We start from the raw sequence: 24,035 nt of genomic DNA, 5'->3' as shown, positions 1-24,035 counted from the left end.
ACATGGATTGTATCTTTTTTCTATTTTACAATAATGTTCTCAAGGGCTAATGAAAACAAAGGCAAAATATGTGGTTATGAGACACCAAAAAATCTTCCTAAATAAATAGGAAAATAATGTATGTGCATGCTGGAAGATACACATATGTGCACACTGGAAGATACACGTGTGTGCACGCTGAAAGATGCACGTGTGTGCACGCTGAAAGATGCACGTGTGTGCAGGCTGGAAGATGCATGTGTGTGCATGCTGGAAGATGCACGTGTGTGCAGGCTGGAAGATACACGTGTGTGCAGGCTGGAAGATACACGTGTGTGCAGGCTGGAAGATGCACGTGTGTGCAGGCTGGAAGATACACGTGTGTGCAGGCTGGAAGATGCACGTGTGTGCAGGCTGGAAGATGCACGTGTGTGCAGGCTGGAAGATGCACGTGTGTGCAGGCTGGAAGATGCACGTGTGTGCAGGCTGGAAGATGCACGTGTGTGCATGCTGGAAGATACACGTGTGTGCAGGCTGGAAGATACACGTGTGTGCATGCTGGAAGATGTACGTGTGTGCAGGCTGGAAGATACACGTGTGTGCAGGCTGGAAGATACACGTGTGTGCAGGCTGGAAGATACACGTGTGTGCAGGCTGGAAGATACATGTGTGTGCAGGCTGGAAGATGCACGTGTGTGCAGGCTGGAGGATGCACGTGTGTGCAGGCTGGAAGATGCACGTGTGTGCATGCTGGAAGATACACGTGTGTGCAGGCTGGAAGATACACGTGTGTGCAGACTGGAAGATACACGTGTGTGCAGGCTGGAAGATGCACGTGTGTGCAGGCTGGAAGATGTATGTATGTGCTGGCTGTTTTCTGTCAACCTGACACAAACCTAGATCTGGGAAGAGGGAATCTTAAATGAAAAAATGTCTCTATAACACCAGCCCATAGGCAAGTCTGCATGGCATTTTCTTGACTGGCGATTGATGTGGAAGAGCCCTGACCCCTGTGAGTGGAATCGTCCCTGGGCAGGTAGTCCTGAGTGCTTCAGAAAGCAGGCTGAGCAAGCTGCAAGAAGCAAGCCAATAAGGAGTGTCCCTCCATGGCTTCTGCTTTAATCCTTGCTTCCAGATTCCTGCCCTGACTTCTTTCAGTGAGGGACTCTAACATCTAAATGTGATCAAATAAACCCTTTCCCTCACAAGTTGCTTTTGGTCATGGTGTTTTATCACAGTAATAGAAACCCTAAGACAATGTGCATGTGTGCTGGAAGACATATGTATACACCGGAAGGTGTGTGTGTGTGTGTGTGTGTGTGTGTGTGTGTGTGTGTGTATAAACAAATACAGGAAGATTCATGTGCGCACATAGGAAGATGTGTATGAAGGTGTGTCTATGTACACTGGAAGATGTGTGTGTGTATATGAATAAAAAGATGTGGATATACATAAAAGATGTTTATGTGAGTGTATCTGAAGGTGTGTGTGTTGTGTGTGTGTGTGTGTAGGAATATGTGTAAGTGTATAGGAAGATGTGTGTGTACACAGAAAAATGTGTGTATACATAGGAAGGTGTGCTTATGTGTGTGTACATAAAAGGTGTGTGTACATAGGATGATGTGTGTGTCTACATAAGGTGTGTTAGTGTGTGTATAGGAATATGTCTGTGTGTATATACAGAAAGATGTGTGTATAAAGTTGTGCCTATATGTGTATATATAGGAAAATGTATGTGTACATAGCAAGATGTGTGTATACACGTAAGATGTGTGTATGCACACATGAAGAAGTGTATGTAACACAGGAAGATGTGGGGGGTTGCTGTGGAAGGAATATGTATACTGGAAGACAGACATGGAGAAAAAGCAAGGCTGTGACTAATTGAAGAATTGCTCCTTTTCTCACCACACCGGGTCTCTCTGATACAGGGGGTGTGACAGATGAATGAAGATCAGAGATGCCAGGTAACTCTCAACAATGAAAACCTCATGCAGGGGACTTTCCTGCTTCAGTGAGGTGAGAGGGCACGAGACGTACTATCTACAAAGAACCTCACGTCCAACTATAGATGTGGTTTTACTCAGGCTAACCTTCTGTGGGTTTAGAAGACCTGTAGGTAAGGTGGAAAGAACATCAGGGCTGTCTCAGAAGATATTGAGGCCCTAGTCCCGAAACCTCCAGGAGCAAGAGCAGCTAGAGACAGGAGGCCCACCTTCAACTCCACCATCTCACAGAGTGGCAGGATGCCCACAGCTGGGCATGGAATGGAAAACTCCCACCACTTTCTGCTTACCTCGGAGATACTTCACCCTCAAGTACTCTGGGCTAGCCTTCTGGCCGGGAAGAGGGTCATTCAGCATAACTTTTGTTTGTGCTTTAATTCCTTCATAAAACTGTCCCATTGCCACGTGGCTGAGCCCCTTCATGTACTGGCACACTTCGTTGTATGGTTCCAGCTGAAGGCATCGCTACATTGAAGACAAAAGGCTGCATTAGTGCATCATGGTCTAGGGCTCTCCTTCCAGGTTGAGCCAAACTACATGTAAGTTCTAAAGCAGTCTAGAGGCCAAAGCAAAGCTCCCTCCCTCCTTCTCTCTCTCCCACCCTCTTCTCAACAGGGTCTCATCCAGACAACTATGCTGGCCTAGAACTTGCTATGCAGATCAGGCTGGCCTTGAACTCACCAAGAGCTGCCTGCCTCTGCCTCCCAAGTGCTGGGATTAAAGGAGTACACCATGTTCAGATTCTCTTTTTTTTGTGTGGCATGTGCAGGTACTTATGGTTCCTCCAGCAAGAACCCCAGCCACAGCTCTGTCTGCTGGTAAGGCTCACCTTGAAGTTCTTCAGAGCCTCCTGCAGGCTGCCATGATGGTACAGCATCATCCCTCGGAGCTGCAGGGTCTGCACATGGTTCTGGTTGAGCAGCAGGGCCTTCTGGAAGCTCTCAGTGGCTGCTTCAAAATTGCCCAGCTCTCTAAAGATTGAACAACTATGGTGAGCTCTGGGCGGTGGGTCCGTTCTGGGCGGCCCCGAGGGAAGTGTGTCTCCGCGACCTGAACACCTCACACACAGTTGCGCAGTCTTCACAACACTTAGGAATCTAACACACAGCATTCCAGGTGCTCATGTTTTTTGATTTCTCTAGGAAAAATTAACTTTCTGATCTCCAAAACCAAATCACCCTCTGTATGAGGGTGGAATTTCTCTAAGAGCCTTTCCCCTGTAGCCACATGGCTCCTTTATGGGCAAAACAAAGGAAGCCCGGACAGCCAACAGTGGCATACCTCAACGGTCAAGTCTCAAGGCTCCTAGCTCATGTGTTCCCACATCAACCATGTCACCTGCCTTTCTGATCAGGGTGAGATTGCCTTTTAAAGTTGAATATTCTAATAGTGAGCAATGTATAGAACGAAGAGGGGAGGGCCTAGTCACAGCTTCCCACACTGGACTGACTTTCCCACCACACAGCCTGTCCAGTGCCAGGCACGACACTAATCCAGGAATTTATACCCATACACCACTATGACTATCGTGACCCTGAGGGGCTGGCCCTCAGAGAGCTGTGCCAGCAGGGGTGGCAACGCCTTTGTCTCCTTTCAGTCCACTGTCACTCACCTGTAGGCCTGTCCTAGGCTTTTATATGCGTCGATAAAGTCAACTTTCTGTTTCAGAGCTTCCTTGAAGGCCTCGATGGCTTCCTGTGGAGATATGCAGAAAATGAGCCATTCGCATTAACTCCACCTGCATCACTGAAGGCTACATACATGCCACACCTGTCTCTGGCAGTTATCTTACATAGGATCAAAAATGACGTAAGCAATAAATGTGATTCTAACAGTAAAGAAAACAATGCATGTCCATAAAAACAGCCTCAGGCTTCCCACGGTGACAGAGCTGCTGCCTTGTCTAACTCAGTAGTGCTGGAGAGGTAACGATTTCACCCTCATAAGAACATCATTTCTTCAATCCATGACAGCCCAACGAGCCAAGGAAACTCAACAGCTCTGTGAGATTATTCAAAATGACAGCCTGCTGCACTTTAAACTCAATCAACAAGACAGATAGATATAAACTGCACAAAGGAAAAGCAAAAAAGGCTCCCAAGCTGGCAGTCGGGAGTCTTAAGTTCTACAGGGAAACAGAGAAAGAAAACAGAACAAGGATAGGGCACTTGGCACAGCTGGTGCAGCAGGTGGGATGCAGATGAGGACTGGGGCTCTGGGCACAGCTGGTGCAGCAGGTGAGATGCAGATGAGGACTGGGGCTCTAGGCACAGCTGGGGCAGCAGGTGGGATGCAGATGAGGACTGGGGCACTGGGCACAGCAGGTGGGATGCAGATGAGGACTGGAGCTCTGGGCACAGTTGGTGCAGCAGGTGGGATGCAGATGAGGACTGGGGCTCTGGGCACAGCTGGGGCAGCAGGTGGGATGCAGATGAGGACTGGGGCTCTGGGCACAGCAGCTGGGGTGCGGGTGAGGACTGGGGTGCTGCAGCCACCAAGAGGAATCCAGAGCACTCTTGCTCATACCCATATCCTAATGTGAAAACTGCTGCTAAAAGGTACCATTCTGGTCAAGAGACAACCTAAAGATGTGTGCCCACTACACCTGCACTCTGATATGATGTTACTGTTCCCATACTAGAAAAACATACAGTCGCTTCACATTTCTCCAACAGGACTAAATAGCGCTAAAGTAACCCTGCAACTTCAGGAGAAAGGCTTGACTTCAGACATCACAGCTGTCCCTCAGATGCTGTCAGGAGAGAGCGACTGGTGTCATATGTCTTGTACATGGCAGGCACTCAATACATATCTGATGACTGGCAGGCATAAGACGGTCTGCGAACAGCCCAACTGTAGGACTTGAAAACCCATCTATCTACCCAGAGTCTAGGTAGAGGGGTGGGGCTGCATGGTCAGAAGGGTTGGTTTCAGGCTCCTAAGGCAAGGGCAGGGAGCTTCAGCTCTGAGTGGGGCTACTGAAGGGGCCTAGACCTAAGCCTTTAGGACTATGATGATACTTCTACTCAACAAACACATATTGAGCACCTACTATGTACCCGAATCTGAGTGAGGAATTGAGGGGTGGGTACCAGATGAGCAAGTCATTACCTCTGTCCTCTAGAACACTCAGTCTAGTTAGAATAGAAAGCCAATTACGGAACGGAGTTATTAGCATAAACGTTAGGCTAAAACAAAGAGGAGTGAGGCTCTGGGAGTGAAGAGAAGGAAGTGACAGCCACGTGCTCTAGGGACAGGACAGTAGAATGAGGAGAGAGTACAGGGCTATTCTGTGTGCCGCTCAGAGCCAGGAACAGTAGGAAATCCAAACAGTGCACACAGGTCTGAGTGGACTAGGACGGCACCTGGCTGGTACCCGCGCTGGCCTCGGGGAAGGGACGGTGACAGGGCAGAGCAGCAGGTTGGGGTAGGGCAGGGAACAGGCCCCAGTGGGCATCTGGGCAGGAGATAATGAAAGTTCTAGGTGAGTATCCCTGAGGACATTTCTGAAGGCAAACAGAGACAGAATCCGGTGGCAGTGAGATGGGGAAGATGGAGCAGGGAGTTTCTAGGCTGGAGAGCATGGGGGAAGGTAAGGGCAGCAGTGGCCACCACAGGAGTGCGGGAGGACAGTAGGGAGAGGGGGCTGGGGCGTGTTAAGCCTGCAGTGTCTGTGGACATCCAGGGGAGATGCCCAGTGGGCATCTGCTGCCCGCTCCACTTACAGCATGCGTGGACGCCACAGTTCTTCAAAGTCTGAGTCTCTTCAGCTTTTAAGATTCTTTGGTTTCAGGGTTCCTGTCTAAGCACTGCTCAGCTCTCTACCTCAGCTGCCAAAGAGGGACACAGTAGAATCAAGATTTTACGCCATTGGGAACAAGAGACTAGCTCAGACGAAGCAACCTCTAAGTACGGACGCTTCAGAGCCATGAGCTTGGCAGATGCTACCCTCTCCACTCCATCCTCACCAGCCTCACTGGTTACTCCCCAGACAGCTCAACGTGAAGAGCTTAAAATGTCCTTATGACATGGACTACATGGATGGGCAAGGGCCCCATCCACCACAATGGGAAGCTGTGCGCACCTGCCCGGTACGGTGGGGCCCACATGAAATCATTTACTAGGAAGCTGAGCCACGAGGGCCACAGTTGAAGACTGGCTTGGGCTACATAGTCAGGCCCTTTCTGTAACAAAGTACATAAGTAAGACATTTTAAAATGTTTACTGTCCTTCCATAAAAGGTACTTACAAAATAAAGCCACCTACTTAATTACTTTCTATATTGCCGGGCCTGACCAGACAGACCCACTTCAAGACTGTCAGCTCAAGGCCAAGGCTGAATCTGATGCTTTGTGCCTGTGGACAGCAGGAGTCATTCTTAGCTCTGTAATTCACTGTCTACGCCTCACGAGGGTGCTGGAGGGACTAGGTGCAACCCTTGGACCTGCTTGGACAGCATGGATAAACCACCACCAAGAGCCCCCACTTCTCCTCCCACTGTCCCGTGCATGTGACTCAGAGCACAGCGGGAGGAGGACCCATTCCCTGGGGGACTTTGAATGCCCAGAGAATGAAAGCACTGGCCAGGGTGTGGAGATCTGCATGAACCAAGCCGAGCCTCACTCTCCAAGTCTGGTTCAGGAGACTGCCCTGTGCCTCTGCCCAGCGTTGTCTAACAAACAGAGTGCACGGGCTGGGATATGCCTTCCTTTAAAAAATATTCGTAGCATGGCCTTTTCCATGTCTCTTTTCTCCTGAGGCTGCCTCTGAGAGCAACATGGTGGCCTGAGGCTGTGAGAAAAGATGAAGAACGGAGGGGACGCAGATAGTAGGTGCACAAAGCCCACCAAGGCCTACATCCCTGCGGTAGCTCCACACCTAGGAGAAGTCTTTCTTTTAGACACTCTGGCACTGGCACATGGGATGTGAGGAACATACAAAGAACTAGCACAATTTTTTGTCTTTCGGTTTTCAGTGGGATGGGAGCTTTTAAAAAACATCTATTAAACACAGATTAAACTTTTCCTGATAAATGAACGATAGTTACACTTTTCTCATACGGGATGCCACTGGATCTGGTGGGGGCTTTGAGAGGAGACAGAGGCCGTGCCTACTTTATGGATATGCAAGAAGCTGAAAGAGGTCAGCTGCATGTCCCGCAGGGTTAGCAGGGCTCAAGCAGGATCACAGCCTGACCCCCAAGGCCATGTGCTCTGCCCGTGACAGCAGCTGCCCTGTTATTTCTGAGCACAGGCCACACAACAAGTGCCATCCTCAACACTGAGAACTGGCTGCGGCCTCTGCCCAGACAAACCCGCCATCCTCAAACACATCTGCAGTCCCCTGGGATCCCTGCAGCTACTACAATGCACGGGGCCTCTGGTCCTCTGACAAGACAGTGCAGGGTTTGCGTGGGTTCTTAGCTCTCTCAGGGTTCTCTGGATGGCCTGTGACAGGTGGCTGCTGCAGACACTGTCACTGCTTAGGCTCCCCCCTGAGTACTTCAGGACCATGGCGGGGGGAGTCTAAAGACAAGCTAATGACCACACAGTACTGCCTGTTCCATGGCAGGTCTGCCTGGTGAGCTGAGATGCATGTTCTTCTTGCTGAAGACACTCTCCATCCTGTGCTGACAAAGCGTGTCCCAGTCTTCAACACTGGACTCACGACCACTTCCACACACAACTGCTTCATCCCACAGAGCACTCGCTACAAAGGCAGCTGGCTATGTTCAGCTCTCAGGCCAGCCCACGTTTCATCAAATGCTTGGATTATCCTGTACTAGGGTACCACCCACACTTGAGGCCTTGTGTGGCTCTACCGTCCAGGTAGGAGAGGTAGCAACTCTGTGAAGCCGCACAGCAGGACCCCCACAGAGACACAAGGACAGGAAAGGATTGCCCAGCAGGAAGCAACCCACAACACTTCTCATCAGTCAGGTGACTTGATTTGTTTACAGTGGCCTACTCCGCCTACTGCCCTGGGATCCCTGTCCAGGGTCATACTAGTCATACTGGTCATATCACCAGCCTCAAAAACACCTCCCTCCCACTCCTGTGGACCCAGCAGCTGGGTCAAGTCTCCTCAGTCCCAACAGGACCTGTAAAGGTCTCCTATCAGTCTCTTGTCCTTCTCACCTGGGCCACGCTATCAAACCAACTTCTAAATCAGACTCAGTACCCACTATGATTTTCGCCCAAAGCCACAATACACAGCCCCTCTAGGCCCGTGACCTGGAGCCAGAGTGCTCAGCACTGCCCCAGAGGAAGACAGATGTCTACTAGCCAGCAAACACACACACACAGAGACCTGTGGCATTCCCAGATGCATCAGATGCCTCAGATCAATCCCACTGAGTCCTCCCGCTCCCCACAAGCGAAGCAGGCACAGCAGCGCAGGCGCAGGCAGCGCAGCTTCACCTTCAGAAGTCCTCTGTGAAAGAAAGTTAGGCCTTTGTACAGCATGGCTGTGGGCTGGTTTCTGTTCAGCTCCAAGGACTGCTGAAAGTCCTCGTGGGCTGTCGCGTAGTCCTATGGAAAGGAGGAGGAAAGATAAGATTGTGTTTATTAGACGTGGAACGGGCAGAGGGAAAACCCCTAATCGGGTCCTGTGCCCTTGTTGGCCTTGAAAGTAATGCCACGGCGAAGCAGTCCCGCCAAACTAGTAGTCTTCGTCCTGCTAACTAGTTTCACAGAGCCTGAATTTTAGGCCTTTTGTCTTGACCACGGGAAAGGTATCCTTCCAAACAGCAACAAGGCCACCCTTTCTCACACTGGACCCTTGGGAAATGGCCAGGCTCTGCTGCATCTTCACTGTGGTGAGCTGAAGCTCGGGTCTATGCGTGCGTCGTTAGTACTGCCAGCTCACGACACCTGTGCCCTGGAGCCACAGTGACAGAAAGAGACTCGGGCTAGACCCGCCCACCTAAGCAGGATGGTCTGGAAGCCTCACAGGTTCTGATTATAGCTCTCAGAGTGGGAAGCAGACAACCTCAAGTTGTACCTCTAGGTAGGAGCAGTGAACCAAACTGCAACCTTTTCCTGCCAGCCTAGAATTTGATACTGCCGAAGGCCCAAACGTGGAAACATGACTGGCCTTTATTATCTCTATTGCATTTAATTCCTGTCAAAGACAATGCTCTCACGGGTGCCTTGTAGCACCGACATTAAACTGAACCCAGTCTAGCAGAGAGTGGCTCCTGGAATGGTGGGAGAAGTGAGGTGTAGACCAATAGTTATGGGGCAATCACCTCAGATATGAAGTACAAGGTCCCCCGGTGTCGGTACAGCCGTGCTGAGGGCTGAAGCTGAATAGCTTTAGTGAGATCATTTACGGCTTCATTAATTCGTCCCAAAGGGGACAGAATCTAGAAATCCAAAACATGCAATCAGGAAAAGTTCCTACAACCAGCCCTACACTGTCAGAGTTTTAATTTCTCAATTCCGCTGAACCATACACCACTCACAAAGCTCCCTGTAGCAAGCTGCAGCCTATGGCCTCATGCACGCACAGGTGGATGCACAGAAAGACCACTAGGTTCAGTGCAGTGAGAGGAGACAGGGATGTGGGTCAAGCAGTTGCCTTGCTACTGAGTCTACTCTATGCATACCAGATGTGGCTCTCCCTGAAATAAGATCCCTTTTTCTGATGCTATGTTCACTTTTTAAGTAAAAACTTGGCACATGCACATTCAACCACCAGGACAGATGGACATGTCCTGGCGGTTGGTCCTTCATGGTCTCTAGTTCTACTCCCTATGGGAGTGAAAGATGAAGGATGCTTTCTAGTATCCAGGTGCCCTGTCAGCCCAACTCATCAACCACACTCAGCATCACAGGGGAAATGGTCTGCCCATGAAAAGCCCCTTGGAGCCAGCCGGCAGTCACTGTGGTCCAGGCAGAATGACAACACTATGACAGCCCTACACCCAGAAGGAAGTCAACAAGATATAAGAAAACCCCAGGGGTCCCTGTGTTCATGCAACCAAACCCATGCACTTGAGCCCAAGCAATCCTCATTCCAGCAATTTCTAACCAGGGTGCTCTAAGAAAGGTCATGTTCACCCTGGGTTACAACTGGTCACTTGCTCTGCAGGAGCTCAGCACAGCCAGGGAGAGAGCACTTGGGTGGGCCCATTCCAAACATTAGCAGTGGCTTCCAAAGAGGAAAGAAATGGATATATGGCCTGGAACTTGGCACAGGGTGGGGTGGAGCTACCATTTGGAAGGAAAGATGCCCTTCTCTTCTTTATTAACCCCTAGATAAAAACTATCACATCTTGGCACAACTGCTAATATCCATTGTAATGGATAAGTTAAATGGTTAAGATATTTTCATCAAATACAGATTATTTCAGGAAATACAAAAGCAACGTGTCTCACTAATTAGTTCTGAGTCAGCCAGGACAGGCTGCAATTCAGCAGCGAAATCATGATGTAGTGACCGCTGACAATGTCATAAATAGTGCTGTGTATTTAGATAATGTAAAGTTATTGTTCTAATCACCAACACCATTTTAGATAAGCAATCTGTTTTTTCTTTGATGTGCAAAATTTAAAAGTATGCAAGTCTTAACTAAAATCCTGGTTTATCAGAATCATTTCACGCAGCCCCAGAGTCCTGAGGGCAATACCAGCAAGCCCACCCCGATTTGGTGGGACACAGAATGGTCAGCCCAACCACTATTATACAAGGGCCTCCTGCTGTGGGGGCAGGACTCCAGCCACCTAGCCCAACGGTGAGACCCAAAAGGAACAGCTGAGGAACTACAACACTGAGAAAAATTAGATTAAAACCAAGTCCCCAACACAATGTAAAAATACTAAGAGACTGAACTAAGACACTACAAGTTGAGGATGAGACCTCCAGACGCAGTCTTGGGGTAAGTGAGCACCCAGGGCTTCAATACTTACTTCTTCTCCCTCTCAAGAGAGAAAAAAAGTCACCCCATGTCAAACAACTGACTCCACACACGGGTTAGCACACATGACCCCAACAGCCCATCATTACTGCAAGAATACACGGAGTTAAAGCCACAAAGGGAGTCTTGGCACTCTCCTCTCTCTGGAACACCTTCCTCCTGCTGTTCTTACCTCCCAGCAGTCTAGCACACCCCTCAGCTTCTGTGCAGGTCACCTACTGACTCCACTGAGCAGATGCTGCAGCACCCCTCCCAAGCCTCTGTCTCTCCAGCAAACCTACCTGCTCAGCGTCTATGCAGGCAGTCCATCTCAGAGAACTGTCCATGAGCACAAGGGTGTGAACACGCAGGCAACTCACTCCTTCACGCATTCGCTCACTCATCCTCTCCCCTCCCTTCCACACCAGTGCAACAACTGCTTCCCAGGGCTACATACTTCAGGCTGTCCAAACCGCTATCGTCAGTTTTGTTAAGTCATTTACATGTGCGATACGGTGAAGGGCATCTCTTTCATGAGCATCCGCTGGAGAAGCAGACAACATAACCACATGCTTTCACACCAAATATCACTCTCATGTTGCTTCAAGGGCATCCCTCATCCCATGGTTGTCTAGTAACGGCCACCAACTGCAGGCCTTGGGAACTCGGTAGGAACACAATTCGGCAGAAAGGAGCATTAAACGTTGTTATAATAATAAAATCATAGGAAACAGCTCTGAATTTCAGCTAGTTCAATAACAGAGGGAAAAAGAAAACCACACTCACTTCAGCTCGCTGCTCAAATACCTCTGGACGGTCAGGTTCCAAGGCAATTACTCGGCTCAGTTCAAACAGAGCAAGCTCAGCGTTCTTAATGTCCTTGAAAAGGTATTAGCTCAGTATGAGACACACTGCTGCTTGAACAGCGGCAAGATCTTCTGAGACACTAATGATGCAGGCACCAGCGAAGTCGCTGCTCAGAGACGAACACAAACTTCAGTTCTGCACAAACACTCTGCCAGGTCTGTTCGAGGGGTGCTGTCAGGCCAGCTGCTCAACTCACCCAAGTCCCCACCCTCGAGGAAGGGGCACACTGATCCTGGATTCTTACGTCAAGTTCACAGATGGCAGATACTATCTAAACGTAACCACTATCTAAACGTAACCACTATCTAAATGTAACCTATCCAATCCCCAGGGTGAACACATGGATGCCAGCCTGGGAATGACACCCGCCAGGGAGTGAGGAACAGGGAAATGCCAAGTGTCGATCAAAACCGTGACCAGCCTAGCTAAATTCTTTTGAGCATGTGTGTGTTGACTTTAGGCTTTAAAATGCACATTTAAGTTTCTGCTAAAGACAAAAACAAGTTACAAGCTGAACTGTAAAATTTAGACATATGGGGACAGGAAGCAGCACATATCTGAAGGCTATGTGACAATTTGCCCCTGGCCCCTGCTGACCTATGACTGAAAAGGTTTTGTATCCTCAACACCATGGTCACAGGGCTGTGTGCCCAGTCCCCCATGTCTCAGAAGGGTATAGCTATAACTTGTCTTATCAATTTTCTCCAAGCCAGTGTCAGCATAATAGAATATTTTAAACTTTAATAAATTTTGATTAAAATATTTAATAAAATATTAAAGACTGTTTTCTAATGTTAAATTACAGAAATGATGGTTCTCCTCCAGGTGCTATTTGACATGACGGTCTTTAGTTGGGAGTCTGATAAAGAGTCTGTGGACAACACTCTAAACCTGCTCGTCTCAAGGGCGCCCTGCCATTCACTGCGCACCCTCACAGCACAGGGGCGTTTCCATGGTCAGGGCTCACTGTCACCTCCACCACCTTCCTCGGGGAAAGAAAGGGAAGGACTTGTTGCTGCGGCAAAGACCTTTCCCTATCTGCAAAAAGTATAAAATGTAGCAAATAAAAATAAATGCCACATGCTAAAACCAAACCAAAAGACCCGTGTTCTTCCATCAACTTGTCAGAGCTGTGCGTGGATCCCAGGCTGAGGGTACCCCTGTGGCAACCTCGCCTAGGCTCTGCATTCTTGGGGAATGGTCTGGGAACGCAGTTAGACTCTGGCTGACTTGGAGGACCCGGGGAGCCTGGTTGCCCACCTCTAGCCATGGCACCTGGGGTGATCATCCACCCCTTTCTCGTCTACGTCCTGGCAGAGCTGAGTGGACGAGAAGCAGTGTGGACAAAGGCTCGTGTGCGTCAAGCCCCGTGGGCACGGCGGCAGGCGCGGCTAGTACATACTCACATGTAGGCCCTTCTTTCCATAGGCTATCCCTCGGCCATAAATTGCACTAACCAGATCAGGCTCCTCCTAGTCAGACCAAAACAGAAACACGTCAAAAACTAGAAACAAACAAAACAAAACAAGAGTCAGTTGCTGCTTAAAGCTAAGTAAAACCTCGAGAGACAGCTCTATAGTGTTACACTAGTGTAACCCCTGGGCAACTCTGCAGTCCAGATCTGAAACCTGCAACCAGACAGCTCGCTGAAGGAGACATGCTGAAGGCTGCAGGGCACTGAAACACGACTAAACTGCCCTGGATGGAAGGCGCCCGGCACTGCCAAGCACTGCAGCTTCCTTCATGGAGCCACCTTAGTGCAAACACCACCTTCTCAGCCACTCAACGACTGACACAGCAGCAACTGCACCTCACAGAGAACCTGGGAGCTCAGAAAGTGGGGGATGTGAGCAGGTGGTTTATAATACCCATCCATATTGTCTTACATATACCCATGGCTTAACCTGCAGAAGGAGGAGTCCCCCAGACAAAGGAAAGGTAGCAATGTGTTCCAGAATGTGCCGAGGAGCCATGGAGATGAACTATCTGACTCTGTAGCCTGCTCTCCCATTCTTCCAGAGCTTAAAAACCAAACGGATCCTTTACCATCTCCAGAGTTGTGGACATCACTTCTGCAGTCCCTCCAAGGCCCTGCCCCTAAGGCTGGAGGTGTGGCCTCTCTTCTGGCTGGGTGGTAGGAATACCTGTCTATGCTGGACCTTGGCCTCATTCACCTCATTCTTTAATTCTTTACTACAAGGTCCTGGTACAACTTGAAGAGCTGTACAGAATGGCCTGGGGTTGAGCCCCTCAGAGGGGAATATGCTGCTCAGCTTCCGAGCTAAGACCTGTGTCTGCCCACACTACTGATAAGAGCGCCTCAGCATCCACACTGATGAGTGCAGACAGACGACGGGACGGCACCCTGCACTCAATGCTTAGGCTGCTGACACAGAGTAGGGACCCACACAGCAATCTGCACACCGCACGCAAAAAGTCACAGAAATTCAGCCCAACAACTGTCCTGCTAGTTTCTCCTCGACCCTTTGGGGAGAAAACAAAAAGTCAGACCTGTAACACCAGCACTAAGGAGGATAAGGCAGGAGAATCAGAGTTTGAGGCAAACTTGGGTTTTATAGTAAGATCCTATCTCAAAACAACAAAAAGACAACAACAAACGAAAACTTAAAGAGCCAGCAAGAACAAGCACACTTCGGTCATCTCCCATGGCAGCAGCTCTCTTGGGTGCCCTCGTGGTTCCCGTGCCATTCTGAGCCTGGCGTCTGTGACCCCTTATGCATGTGCATGAAGGGTGTGTGTGTATCCACTGAGGAGGAGGAGGGCCAGGTCACAGGGACACAGGAGTGCAGGCTGTAATGACATCTGAGAGCAATCACTAGCCCTAGCAGGTGACTACAGACACTGTGTGCACAGGAGAAACTGCAGAGTAGCAGCCAGTCTTCTTGCTTAGGTGACAGCTACACAAGACCCCAAGTTCCTCAGAGCATGTGTTCCCATCAGTTGTTTCATCGACAGACAGAATACACATTTTAAGCAAGACATACTATAGAAAACCAAGAAGAACCAAGCTTTCCCGGTCTCAGGAGAAACTGCAAAGGACACCAAGGACTCTAACTCTCACTAAAACAGGAAGGCAGAGCAAATGATTACTGAGTGGGAACAGTCACGTGAGAAAGGAAAAGACATGGCGTAAGATAGGAGAAAGCTACCAGAGGACCAGAAGGAAAACTGCCTGCCTGCTTTGGCAGAGATTTCCACCCAGAAACAGAACGGAGAAGACACAAGGGAAGTGGGCCTGGGACACAGCTCACAGGCTCTCACAGCAGCCCTGGACCCCTTGCATCTTGGACTCAAACCCAAGACGATATCTCAGTGGACAACAGGCCTAGGCTCAGACTTGGGGTGACTCAAATGTGCCAAACAGTTCTGCAAAGAATAGTTTACTCTAGGAAGCCACAAAGTGATTCAGAAACAGGTACAAATAAGCAGTTACCCTACAGATGTGATTGGTCTCTCCTGGAGCTGGGAATGGCTGTCAAGAGTGCTGCCTCAGCCTCCTAAAACCACACACACACATGCTCTCACACACACACCCTCTTCTGGATTATTCTCTGTGCCCAGATGTGTGCCATCACCCAACCCCAACAACACTGCATTTCACACTGCCACCCAAGGTGCACATGGGCCCACAGCATGTAACATATATATATATATATATATATATATATATATATATATATATATGTTAACACATATACACACACACAGACTTACATGTACACATTGCATGTGGGGATCAGACTCACCCTTGTTGACTACACATGAACACCTACTGTGAACAGCAGCAGTGAGACCACACTGCAGAGCCTGTAGAAACTGGTGCTTGTCTCTGACCTCACTGGTCATCTCCTTCTCTTGTCCATATGCCCACTTCATGCTCAGAAAACTAGAACTACTTCCCAGTCATTTCTCAGCAACTAGCCTGGCTGAGGGACAGCATCTATTCCCAGGTCACCTGAGACACACCTCGGCCCTGTCCCCAAGAAGCCTCTTCCATTCTGAGAAGATCTATTCTGACTCTTCCAGAACCCTTGTAAATGAAACATGCTTTCTCCTCCACTCCACCATATGCTGGGTGGGCATTAGTCACTCAATCACTTGGAGCTTGCTGCTGCTGGTGAACCAGGTTCCAGGCAGGAGACAATGCAGGGCTGCACCACCCCTGCTGTGTGCTGGGTAGAGCAAGCAAAGACAACACAGAAGGGGGAGGATTCTGGTCTTCTTAGAACACAGCCAAAGAATCACAGTCGGAGCAAGGTTACACCCCACTGAGGAGTGAGTGTGCCTTCAGGGAGAACATAAGGACTCCCTAAGAAGGAGAGAACTGCCTGTTCTGCTGAGGACAGTGGAGGGGGTAGGGTTTGGGGAAGAGCCCAGATCACCACCCAGACAGAGGGCAGCCTGGGAGGCCAGACCATAGCTTCAGTTCAAGGCTTGGCTGTAGAGGTGGGAGGAACAGATAAAGGATCATACTGTTCCCGGGTGTAACTGTAATACTGGTAAGGTCGTGGCTCGGTGATAGTTTGAGTATAGAGCTGGGTGACTGGATGGGGCTCAGGTGACGGGCAGAATAAAGATGTGGAACTCTGAATAAGATAGCTTTTGGAAGCCCAAATGGAAGTCAAGCACAGCGAAGTACTTGGGAGGTGAGGGGGGAAGGATCAGGAGGTCAAAGTCAATCTCAACTATGTAACAAATCAAAGGACAGCCTGGAATACTTGAGACCCCCATTACAAAACACCAAACTAACTAACCACATAGATAAGGAAATAAATACGTAAATCCAAGTAGAGCCAGAACCCAGGATGGTGGCTTCTGTCTGCCCCCAGTACCTGGGAGGCTGAGGCAGGAGGATTTCTGCGAGCTGGAGACTTCTTCATAGAGGAAAGGGGGGGGGGACAAACTAACTAAAGATAAAGAACAAAAGGGAAAGGGGAAGAAAATGGAAGAAGAGTTTGGCGGGTCTGTGGTGTAGCTCGATGTTGACGCTTGCCTAGCAAGGACCAGAGTCATCCTTGGCACTCTCCTCACCTCTTCAAAACACCACAGCAGCCTGAAGTCACATGGAAGATTACATTTTTAAGTCAAGTGATAGTATCACATGACCAACAAATATTAAATTATGAGTCTAGCGTATCTTAGCTGGGTGTGGTACTACAGAGGCTGAGGCAAGAGGCTCCCAAGGCCAACCTTGGCTACACGGTTTAAATCTGCCTCAAAAACTCAAGCAAGCACACAAACTGAGGGCCTCCGAGGGGATAGGCTCCGGTGTGACATCATCGTTTTCACTGCATACCTGTCACCGGCGGCACAGAACTTGCCCGGAGAGAGTCTAACAGCCTGTCAGACTCATCGAGCCACAAACACAAGGCAATGGCTAGAGCAGTCTCGGGGCAGGGGGGTGAAGGACATCAGGCTGAGGTGTGCTCTGCTAGGCCTGCTCTAACTAGAAATGGCGGGATGTGGCTGATGGGCACGGGCCAGCTGCAGAGCGAACTGTAGCAGATGGAGCTTTGCCATGGATGCCTCTTGTGAAATGGCCCATGGGAGCCTCCGGCTACCAGAGCAGGAACATTTTCATAGCAACAGAGTATTTAAAGCCTTAACAAAAATGGCTGATAAAAGTTGTGGCATTTAAGTACTAACTGAATACAGGCATGCCGACAACTTCCTGTCTTCAGCCACCTTCAGCTGAGCTGTGGGGTGAAGTGTGCCCACATGCAGCCCCATTCAGACCTCTTCTTAAACCCTCCCGAGGTCTGATTATCCCTGTGAGCAGCTGTGCATCACTCGAGTTTTCTCTGGTCCACTGAGCCTGCCTTTTAAGAAACACTTTGTAACAACACAGGACATATGACAAGTATATCACTGTGTTTAGAGTCTAGAGTTACTACTCCTAAATGTAAGTACAGATATTATTAGCTTTAAAAATAGATATAACCTCATATGCTCACATTATCCATCTTTAGCTTTCAATGTTAACAAGACAAAACTTTTATTTATGTAATGTAATATTAACTTTTCTTTAAAGCAACAACAGAAAGAAAAACAGCCCAGTGTGGTGGCACAGCCTTTAATCCTAGCACTGGGGAACAGACTTTTGTGAGTTCGAGGCCAGTCTGCTCTACAAAGTTCAGGACAGCCAGGGCTATTACACAGAAAAACCTTGTCTCAAAAAAAACACAACAAAACAAAACACATTAACTCTAAAAATAAGTTGGGATCAGAGCATCAAAGTTTGAGACTACTGAGCAAATATGAGCAGATTAGTCCTGTTTTTTTTTTTTTTTTAAATAGGCTCTTCAACATTTTAAGTGAGCTCAGTGAAAACCACAGTCTCCAGCCTTCCTGAAGTTCAGCAGCTACAGTCATGGCAACAGGGAGCAGTAGAGAGGACAAGGCAGTCCACATGTTACCCTCATGCCACAGCTAACAGACATAGTGACTTTACACTTGACGGGCTGGAGCCACAGCTCAGAGGTTAGGAGCACTGGTTCTGGTGGTTCCTGAAGAGGACCTAGCTTTGGTTACTGACACCTCCATGAGGGGACTTACAGCTGTCTAACACCCTTTTCTGGCCTCCCAGGGCACCAGGCACACGCTGGTACAGGTACACACAAGCAAGTACTCACACACAATAAAACAAAATAATCTTAAAAGGTGATTCTTAATAAATAATCTTAAGAGGTGATTCTTCTTCTACCAGAAGGCTGGCTTCTGAACCCAAACTAGAAAGTCATTATGTTCAAAGTCCAGTCAGGAAAATCAGTACATTGGGGTGCAGTAGGGGCTGAATTCTGCCTCAGCAGGGCTCATTTACTTAGAGGGTGGTGTCTGCAGCTCTTCTGGGGATGGAAGGCAAGAAGCAGAATTCCTGCATTAGGAATTCAGGTCCAACACAATCAGACTAGATGCACGCAGAGGTGCAGCTACATTAAAGTGTCCAGATACCTGCCCTACCAGGGTCAACTGGGCAAAGGCTCGGCATTCAGGATCACCACTGCAGTGCACGGATGCACAGGGAAGTGATGCCATTACCCCGATGTGAAGTCAACCCAACCTGACCTAAAATCAGCGCCTCCGTCCTTGGAAGTGGTCCACACCTGAACGCCAGCACTATGGAGGCAGAGGCAGGACAAGTTCAAGGCCAGTGCAGGTTACAAAGAGTTTGCTGCCTCCTGATAAATGAATGGACAGATAAAACAGCAATTTACAGTGCAAACTGACATTTACAAAGGCTGTTTGCTGAGGCTGGCTAGATATGGTGGCTCACACCTGTAATCCCAGTGCTCAGGAAATTGTGACAGGATTGAGAGTCTGGGGTTCCTCTGGACCACATCCTGAGACTTTTAAGAGGAAGAGGAGAAAGAGAAAGAAAGGAAGAAAAGAAGGAAGGAAGGAAGAAGGAAGGGAGGGAGAGAGGAAGGAAGGAAGGAAGGAAGGAGAAAAACCAGTCATCTGCTCAAGCAGAGCCATAAGACACAACGAGGACGCTGCTCCTTGACAAGCACTGGGATGAACGCACAGATGAGGATGATGGGAATACCTCAGACTCATACCCTGACGACACAGAGCAGATAATGGGAAGACATGAAACTTTAGATCCAAGCTCTCTGGAATTCAACCTTCACACACAAGTGATATCATCCATATAGAACTTACAACATCCAAGCCCCTGTGGTCACCCTTGTCACTTCCTGTAAGCGGAACCAGAAGTCACTGCTTTGAGCTGTAGTCCGCAGCTATCTAAGTCTGTTGAATGTTAAAGAATTCAAGGAAACCCCAAATCTGTGTGAGGATAGCTATCACAGTGTGACTTAGTCAGATGGTCACTGGCTTTAAACAAGCACTGCACATCTGTAGGGCCCTCCAAGTAACAGGCAGAACGGGTGAGCACCGTCATAGCATAAACAGTCTCTAGAGAAGCTGCATTACAATTGAGAGAGCAGAGAACTTGGCGCCGCAGGTGTGCTTAAGGAGTTCGAGGCTCTGAAATTCTGGACAGGAAAAGGGACCAAGAGATAAAGATCAGTCCTCCTACCATGAAATCTGACCACTACATTTGCCAATATAAAGAAAGCAAGAAGCTGGGCGGTGGTGGCGCACGCCTTTAATCCCAGTACTCGGGAGGCAGGGGCAGGCAGATCTCTGTGAGTTTGAGGCCAAGCTGGTCTACAAGAGCTAGTTCCAGGACAGGTACCGAAGCTACAGAGAAACCTTGTCTCGAGGGAAAAAAAAAAAACAAGAGCAGTTTGATTTAAAGGGCAAACATGCTGTAAACATTCAACCTAAAGAGACTGGTTTATGCAAAATCCACCCACGTAAGAAAGTTCTGGCTAAACAGAGTTGGCAGCAGCTACTCCTCATCTGCTGCTGTCTTCATGTCAAGAGCCTCAGTGCACTATTGACAGGGCTTTCGAAGGAATCAACGGGAGCTCTTAAACAACAACTAAATATAGGAAGCTCTGGCAGAGAAGAGTGCTGAGGGTTTGCGTTCAGACTTTTGGTGAAATGGCAGCATCTGTTACTGACCTGGTTTTCTACCTAGCATAATCGTATGTCACGAAGAATCGTGACAGAAAGTTACAAGCCCAACCTAGACATGCCACTCTGTCCCCACCCGTTAGTGCACACACAGATCCCACACTTCACATTGTGTGGCACCAGGGAAGCCAGCAGGGGCAAGGGGCAGCTGGGCTCCCCTGCCCTGAGACAAATGCACTACAAAGGATGCCCTGGTCCTCCCTTCCAAACTTGACCTGACCCACAGTACACACTGGCTATGTCAGCCTAATAGAAACATTATTGCTACTATAGTGTCTTTGCTCAGAGAGAGATTGTGACCAATGGAACACCAGCATGTTCTATAGTCTGTTCTCCAGGTGGCACCCACAGACTGGTTCCAGCACTAACTTAAACACAATACAAAATCTGCAGTACATATATTCAAATCATAAAACACAAATAGTAATAGCTTTAGAATTTAAACGGCCTTAGATTGGTAGAAAGAGGACATTTTTAATTCTGATGTTTTAGTACTATCATCAACCACAATAACAATATTTCTTAAAAGCTAAACTAAATGATTATACACCTGCAGGCTGTTGGTACCATAAAGGAGCTGATTTCTGTTCATAAAAATGCCTTAGGTCACTGGGTGTGGCAGCACACGCCTTTAATTTCAGCATTCAGGAGGCAGAGGCAGGAAGATCTCTGATTCTAAGCTAGGCTGGTCTGCAGAGTTTGTTCCAGGATGGACAGGAATATATAGAGAAATCCTGGGAGCGGGGCATGCTGGGGCTAAGTCTAAGGCCAGACCACCCTGAAGGAGTTCAATCTCATCTGATCTCAGAAGCTGAGCAGAACTGGGCCTGCTTAGTAACTCAGATCTCCCTTCTAAACAGGGTCCTGTGTTTACTGAGAAAGTTTTACTTACTCTTTGTTTTGTTTTGTTTCAAGACAGGGTTTCTCTGTAGCTTTGGTGCCTGTCCTGGAACTAGCTCTTGTAGACCAGGCTGGTCTCGAACTCACAGAGATCTGCCTGCCTCTGCTTCCCGAGTGCTGGGATTAAAGGTGTGCGCCACCACTGCCCGGCTTTAATTACACTTTAATAATGCAACATTAAATAGAACCACAATTTGAAAACCTATTTAAACAATCAATTCTTGCATTTTAAATTCCACTGAAAACCAAAAGCATGTATAACCACCTGCACACAGAGCTGTTGGCTTAAGTACCTCAAAGTAATAACCAAAACTATCTCATCAGTTTTCTGAGACTACAGAATTATCAGCATAATCCAGTTGTTGTGGTGAGGGTTTTTTGTTGTTGTTGTTTTTTAATTTGTTTGCTTTTTTAGGAACACAGAGCTCAAGTTTCAAAATTAGTATTTTAAAAATGAAGTCTATCTGCTGGCCCGTGAGCCACCTGTTGGCCCCTCTGAGCAACAGTGACACATTTACAACAATGAGATCTGTGTAAGGAGAACTCAGAGTGCCTACTGAGTACCCCATGTACAAGGCATTGGGTACCAGGTTCTTCATAGGACATTCCATCTAAACCAAAAGAGAACATTTCTAGAGGTAGTTACTAGGATTCACACATACAAGCACAGAGCAGAAGGTATAGACGTGGAGTCCCGGGACTCTCACTGTGGAGTCCCGGCCCTTCTCCTGTAGAGCACTGGCCAGACATCAGCATCTGACAAACTCTACAAACAGCCAAGTGAGCAGGATGTGGAGAAGGCTAGCACTTCTGCAGCAGGACTCCTCCACAGCAGGCACAGGCTCACTTACACAGGCTCTCTCCCTTCCTCTTCCTCCCTGTGCAGCACTTCTGCGGCAGGACTCCTCCACAGCAGGCACAGGCACACTTACACAGGCTCTCTTCCTTCCTCTTCCTCCCTCTGCATGTGTATACAGGGTTTCAGCTCTGTAACCAGGGCTGCCCTGGAACTCACAAGCCTCCTCTCTCAGCCTCACAAGTGCTGGGTCTCTGGGAATACACCGCCACACCAGGCTCTTTTCCCTTAACTGGACTTGAACTATTTGCTAAGAAGCAATGACCATATCTGCCGTCAAGCAGTCTCACAATTTCTGGCTAAAGTGAGAGGCAGATCCATAAGCAGGAATGTGTTAACCTCAAGTCCTGTTCGAGAAGGACACAACTTTAATGTCCACCTCTCACAGTGAGTCCATGTCTCAGAGAAGGTCTACATAGGTGACCTGGAGCTACTTCTGCTCAACCTGGCAGCAAAAGGGCACCTCTGCTTCGTGACGGTGCAGACAGTGTGGGTTATCAGCCAACACTGACTTCCTTTGTCTCATATAGAGCAAAGTGACCCTTCAAGGTGCTGCCTTCACCAGGCATCGTGTCTCACTGCGCCCCTGCAGATGTGTGGCTCCACCTGGCACCATATTAAACTCTCATATCACACACCCAAGGAGAGCATTACCTGCAGCATTGTCGAGAAGTGCCTTATTGCTTCATCATAGAGCCCACTGCCGACCAACACATAGGCAATAGCTGTGAGGCAAAACAGGAAAACATCAGAGAAGAAAGGAAGAAAGACAGCTGTAGTCAGTGAGGCCACTCTGCCTCGTTTCAAATGCAGGTCTATGGAGGAGGTGCAGTTAAAGCAAGCAGACAGGAGGCCACAGGTCCTCCCGCCTTTGCCCTCCCGCACTGGCCAGGCAGTCTGCAGGCAGCAGGGAGACCAGAAGGCTAGCACAAGGGCACGTCTCCTAGCTCTTCTCGGGCACCGGCAGTCCCAGGCCTGTAGGGGTGGAAAGGTTTTTACTCTCTGACTGGTAGCAAGGAGGACTGGCAAGGAAATGAAGCACAGGGGCTACCGGGCTGCCTGAGAACAGTGGCGCTGAGAGAGGCCAAGAGAGCAGGCGCCAGGGCCAGAGCCACCCTTCCCTGCCTGCTGCACCAAGACACGAGACCAGATTTCTGAATTAAGATGAAGACTGCTAAAGAGGCTCAGTTCTGCCCAGCCTTATGTGGATGGGAACCCCCAGAACCACTCTCAACTTCCCGGTTCTTGCCTAATAAGGCAGTGGCGAGGTTTCTTAAAGATTTTCCTCAGGCGAGTGTTTAGGATTCCCTGTTCTCCCATAGCTGGTACTATCACTGAATGGACAAGTGAGCTATGAAACAGACCAAGAGCAGGAAAGGTGCCCAGCAGTTAAGGGCATCGGCTGCTCCTGCAGAGGACCTGGGTTCAGTTCCCAGCACCCACATGGTGGCTTACAGCTGTCTGTAACTCTAGTTTCAGAAGATTCAATACCCTCCTCCGGTCCCCAAGGGCATGGACACAGTGTACAGACACACATGTGAGCAAAACACACACTCACATAAAAGAAATATACATTTTTAATTCTTTAAAAAATAAAATGAAACAACTTCAGGGAAAGCCTTGGCTTAGGGACACAGATCTGTCTAGGCCTGGGCTATCAAATATCCCACAAAAGAAAACAAACGAGGCTCCAATCTTGCCATCTCTACCCACAACTTCAAAAGAGACTGATCCACATCTCACTCAGATGTAAACAGCTATGGGGGTCTAAGATTTACTGTGGAGACCCGGCGATGTAAAAGAAAAGCTGGGACGGCTCCAATTCTAGCAGAGATCTCCGTAGCCAGCAACTTGTCTCTGGACACGCCTTTGTTGACAACTTCTTTCTAACAAAGTCTCCGTCACACTGACCATATGAACTTCACTACTAATTTCTACACACCCAGGGCTACAATAGTTCTTA

The 24,035-nt window shown here is 48.7% G+C and overlaps 1 protein-coding gene across 6 annotated transcripts in view; it reads right to left on the bottom strand.

Moving 5' to 3' along the window:
* Nucleotides 1–24,035, bottom strand: part of Ttc13 (tetratricopeptide repeat domain 13) — a 54,444-nt gene that overhangs the window by 19,426 nt on the left and 10,983 nt on the right. For 2 of the 6 annotated variants that reach the window (XM_041650366.1, XM_041650367.1), the window contains exons 4-11: nt 22,727–22,797; nt 13,158–13,223; nt 11,671–11,763; nt 9,235–9,351; nt 8,405–8,515; nt 3,598–3,680; nt 2,815–2,956; nt 2,276–2,450 (exon numbers count right to left, since the gene is read on the bottom strand). In XM_041650366.1, coding sequence (XP_041506300.1) covers nt 2,276–2,450; nt 2,815–2,956; nt 3,598–3,680; nt 8,405–8,515; nt 9,235–9,351; nt 11,671–11,763; nt 13,158–13,223; nt 22,727–22,797 — 858 coding nt within the window. The remainder of the gene's footprint in view (nt 1–2,275; nt 2,451–2,814; nt 2,957–3,597; nt 3,681–8,404; nt 8,516–9,234; nt 9,352–11,670; nt 11,764–13,157; nt 13,224–22,726; nt 22,798–24,035) is intronic. The other 4 variants (XM_041650369.1, XM_041650370.1, XM_041650371.1 and 1 more) reach the window with 2 other exon arrangements.

This window comes from Microtus oregoni, unplaced genomic scaffold, assembly GCF_018167655.1.
Source record: "Microtus oregoni isolate MIOR12 unplaced genomic scaffold, Mior012 000004F_ref0000308, whole genome shotgun sequence".
NCBI classification, from domain to species: Eukaryota; Metazoa; Chordata; class Mammalia; order Rodentia; family Cricetidae; genus Microtus; species Microtus oregoni.
This window is presented reverse-complemented; position numbering and strand designations above follow the sequence as displayed.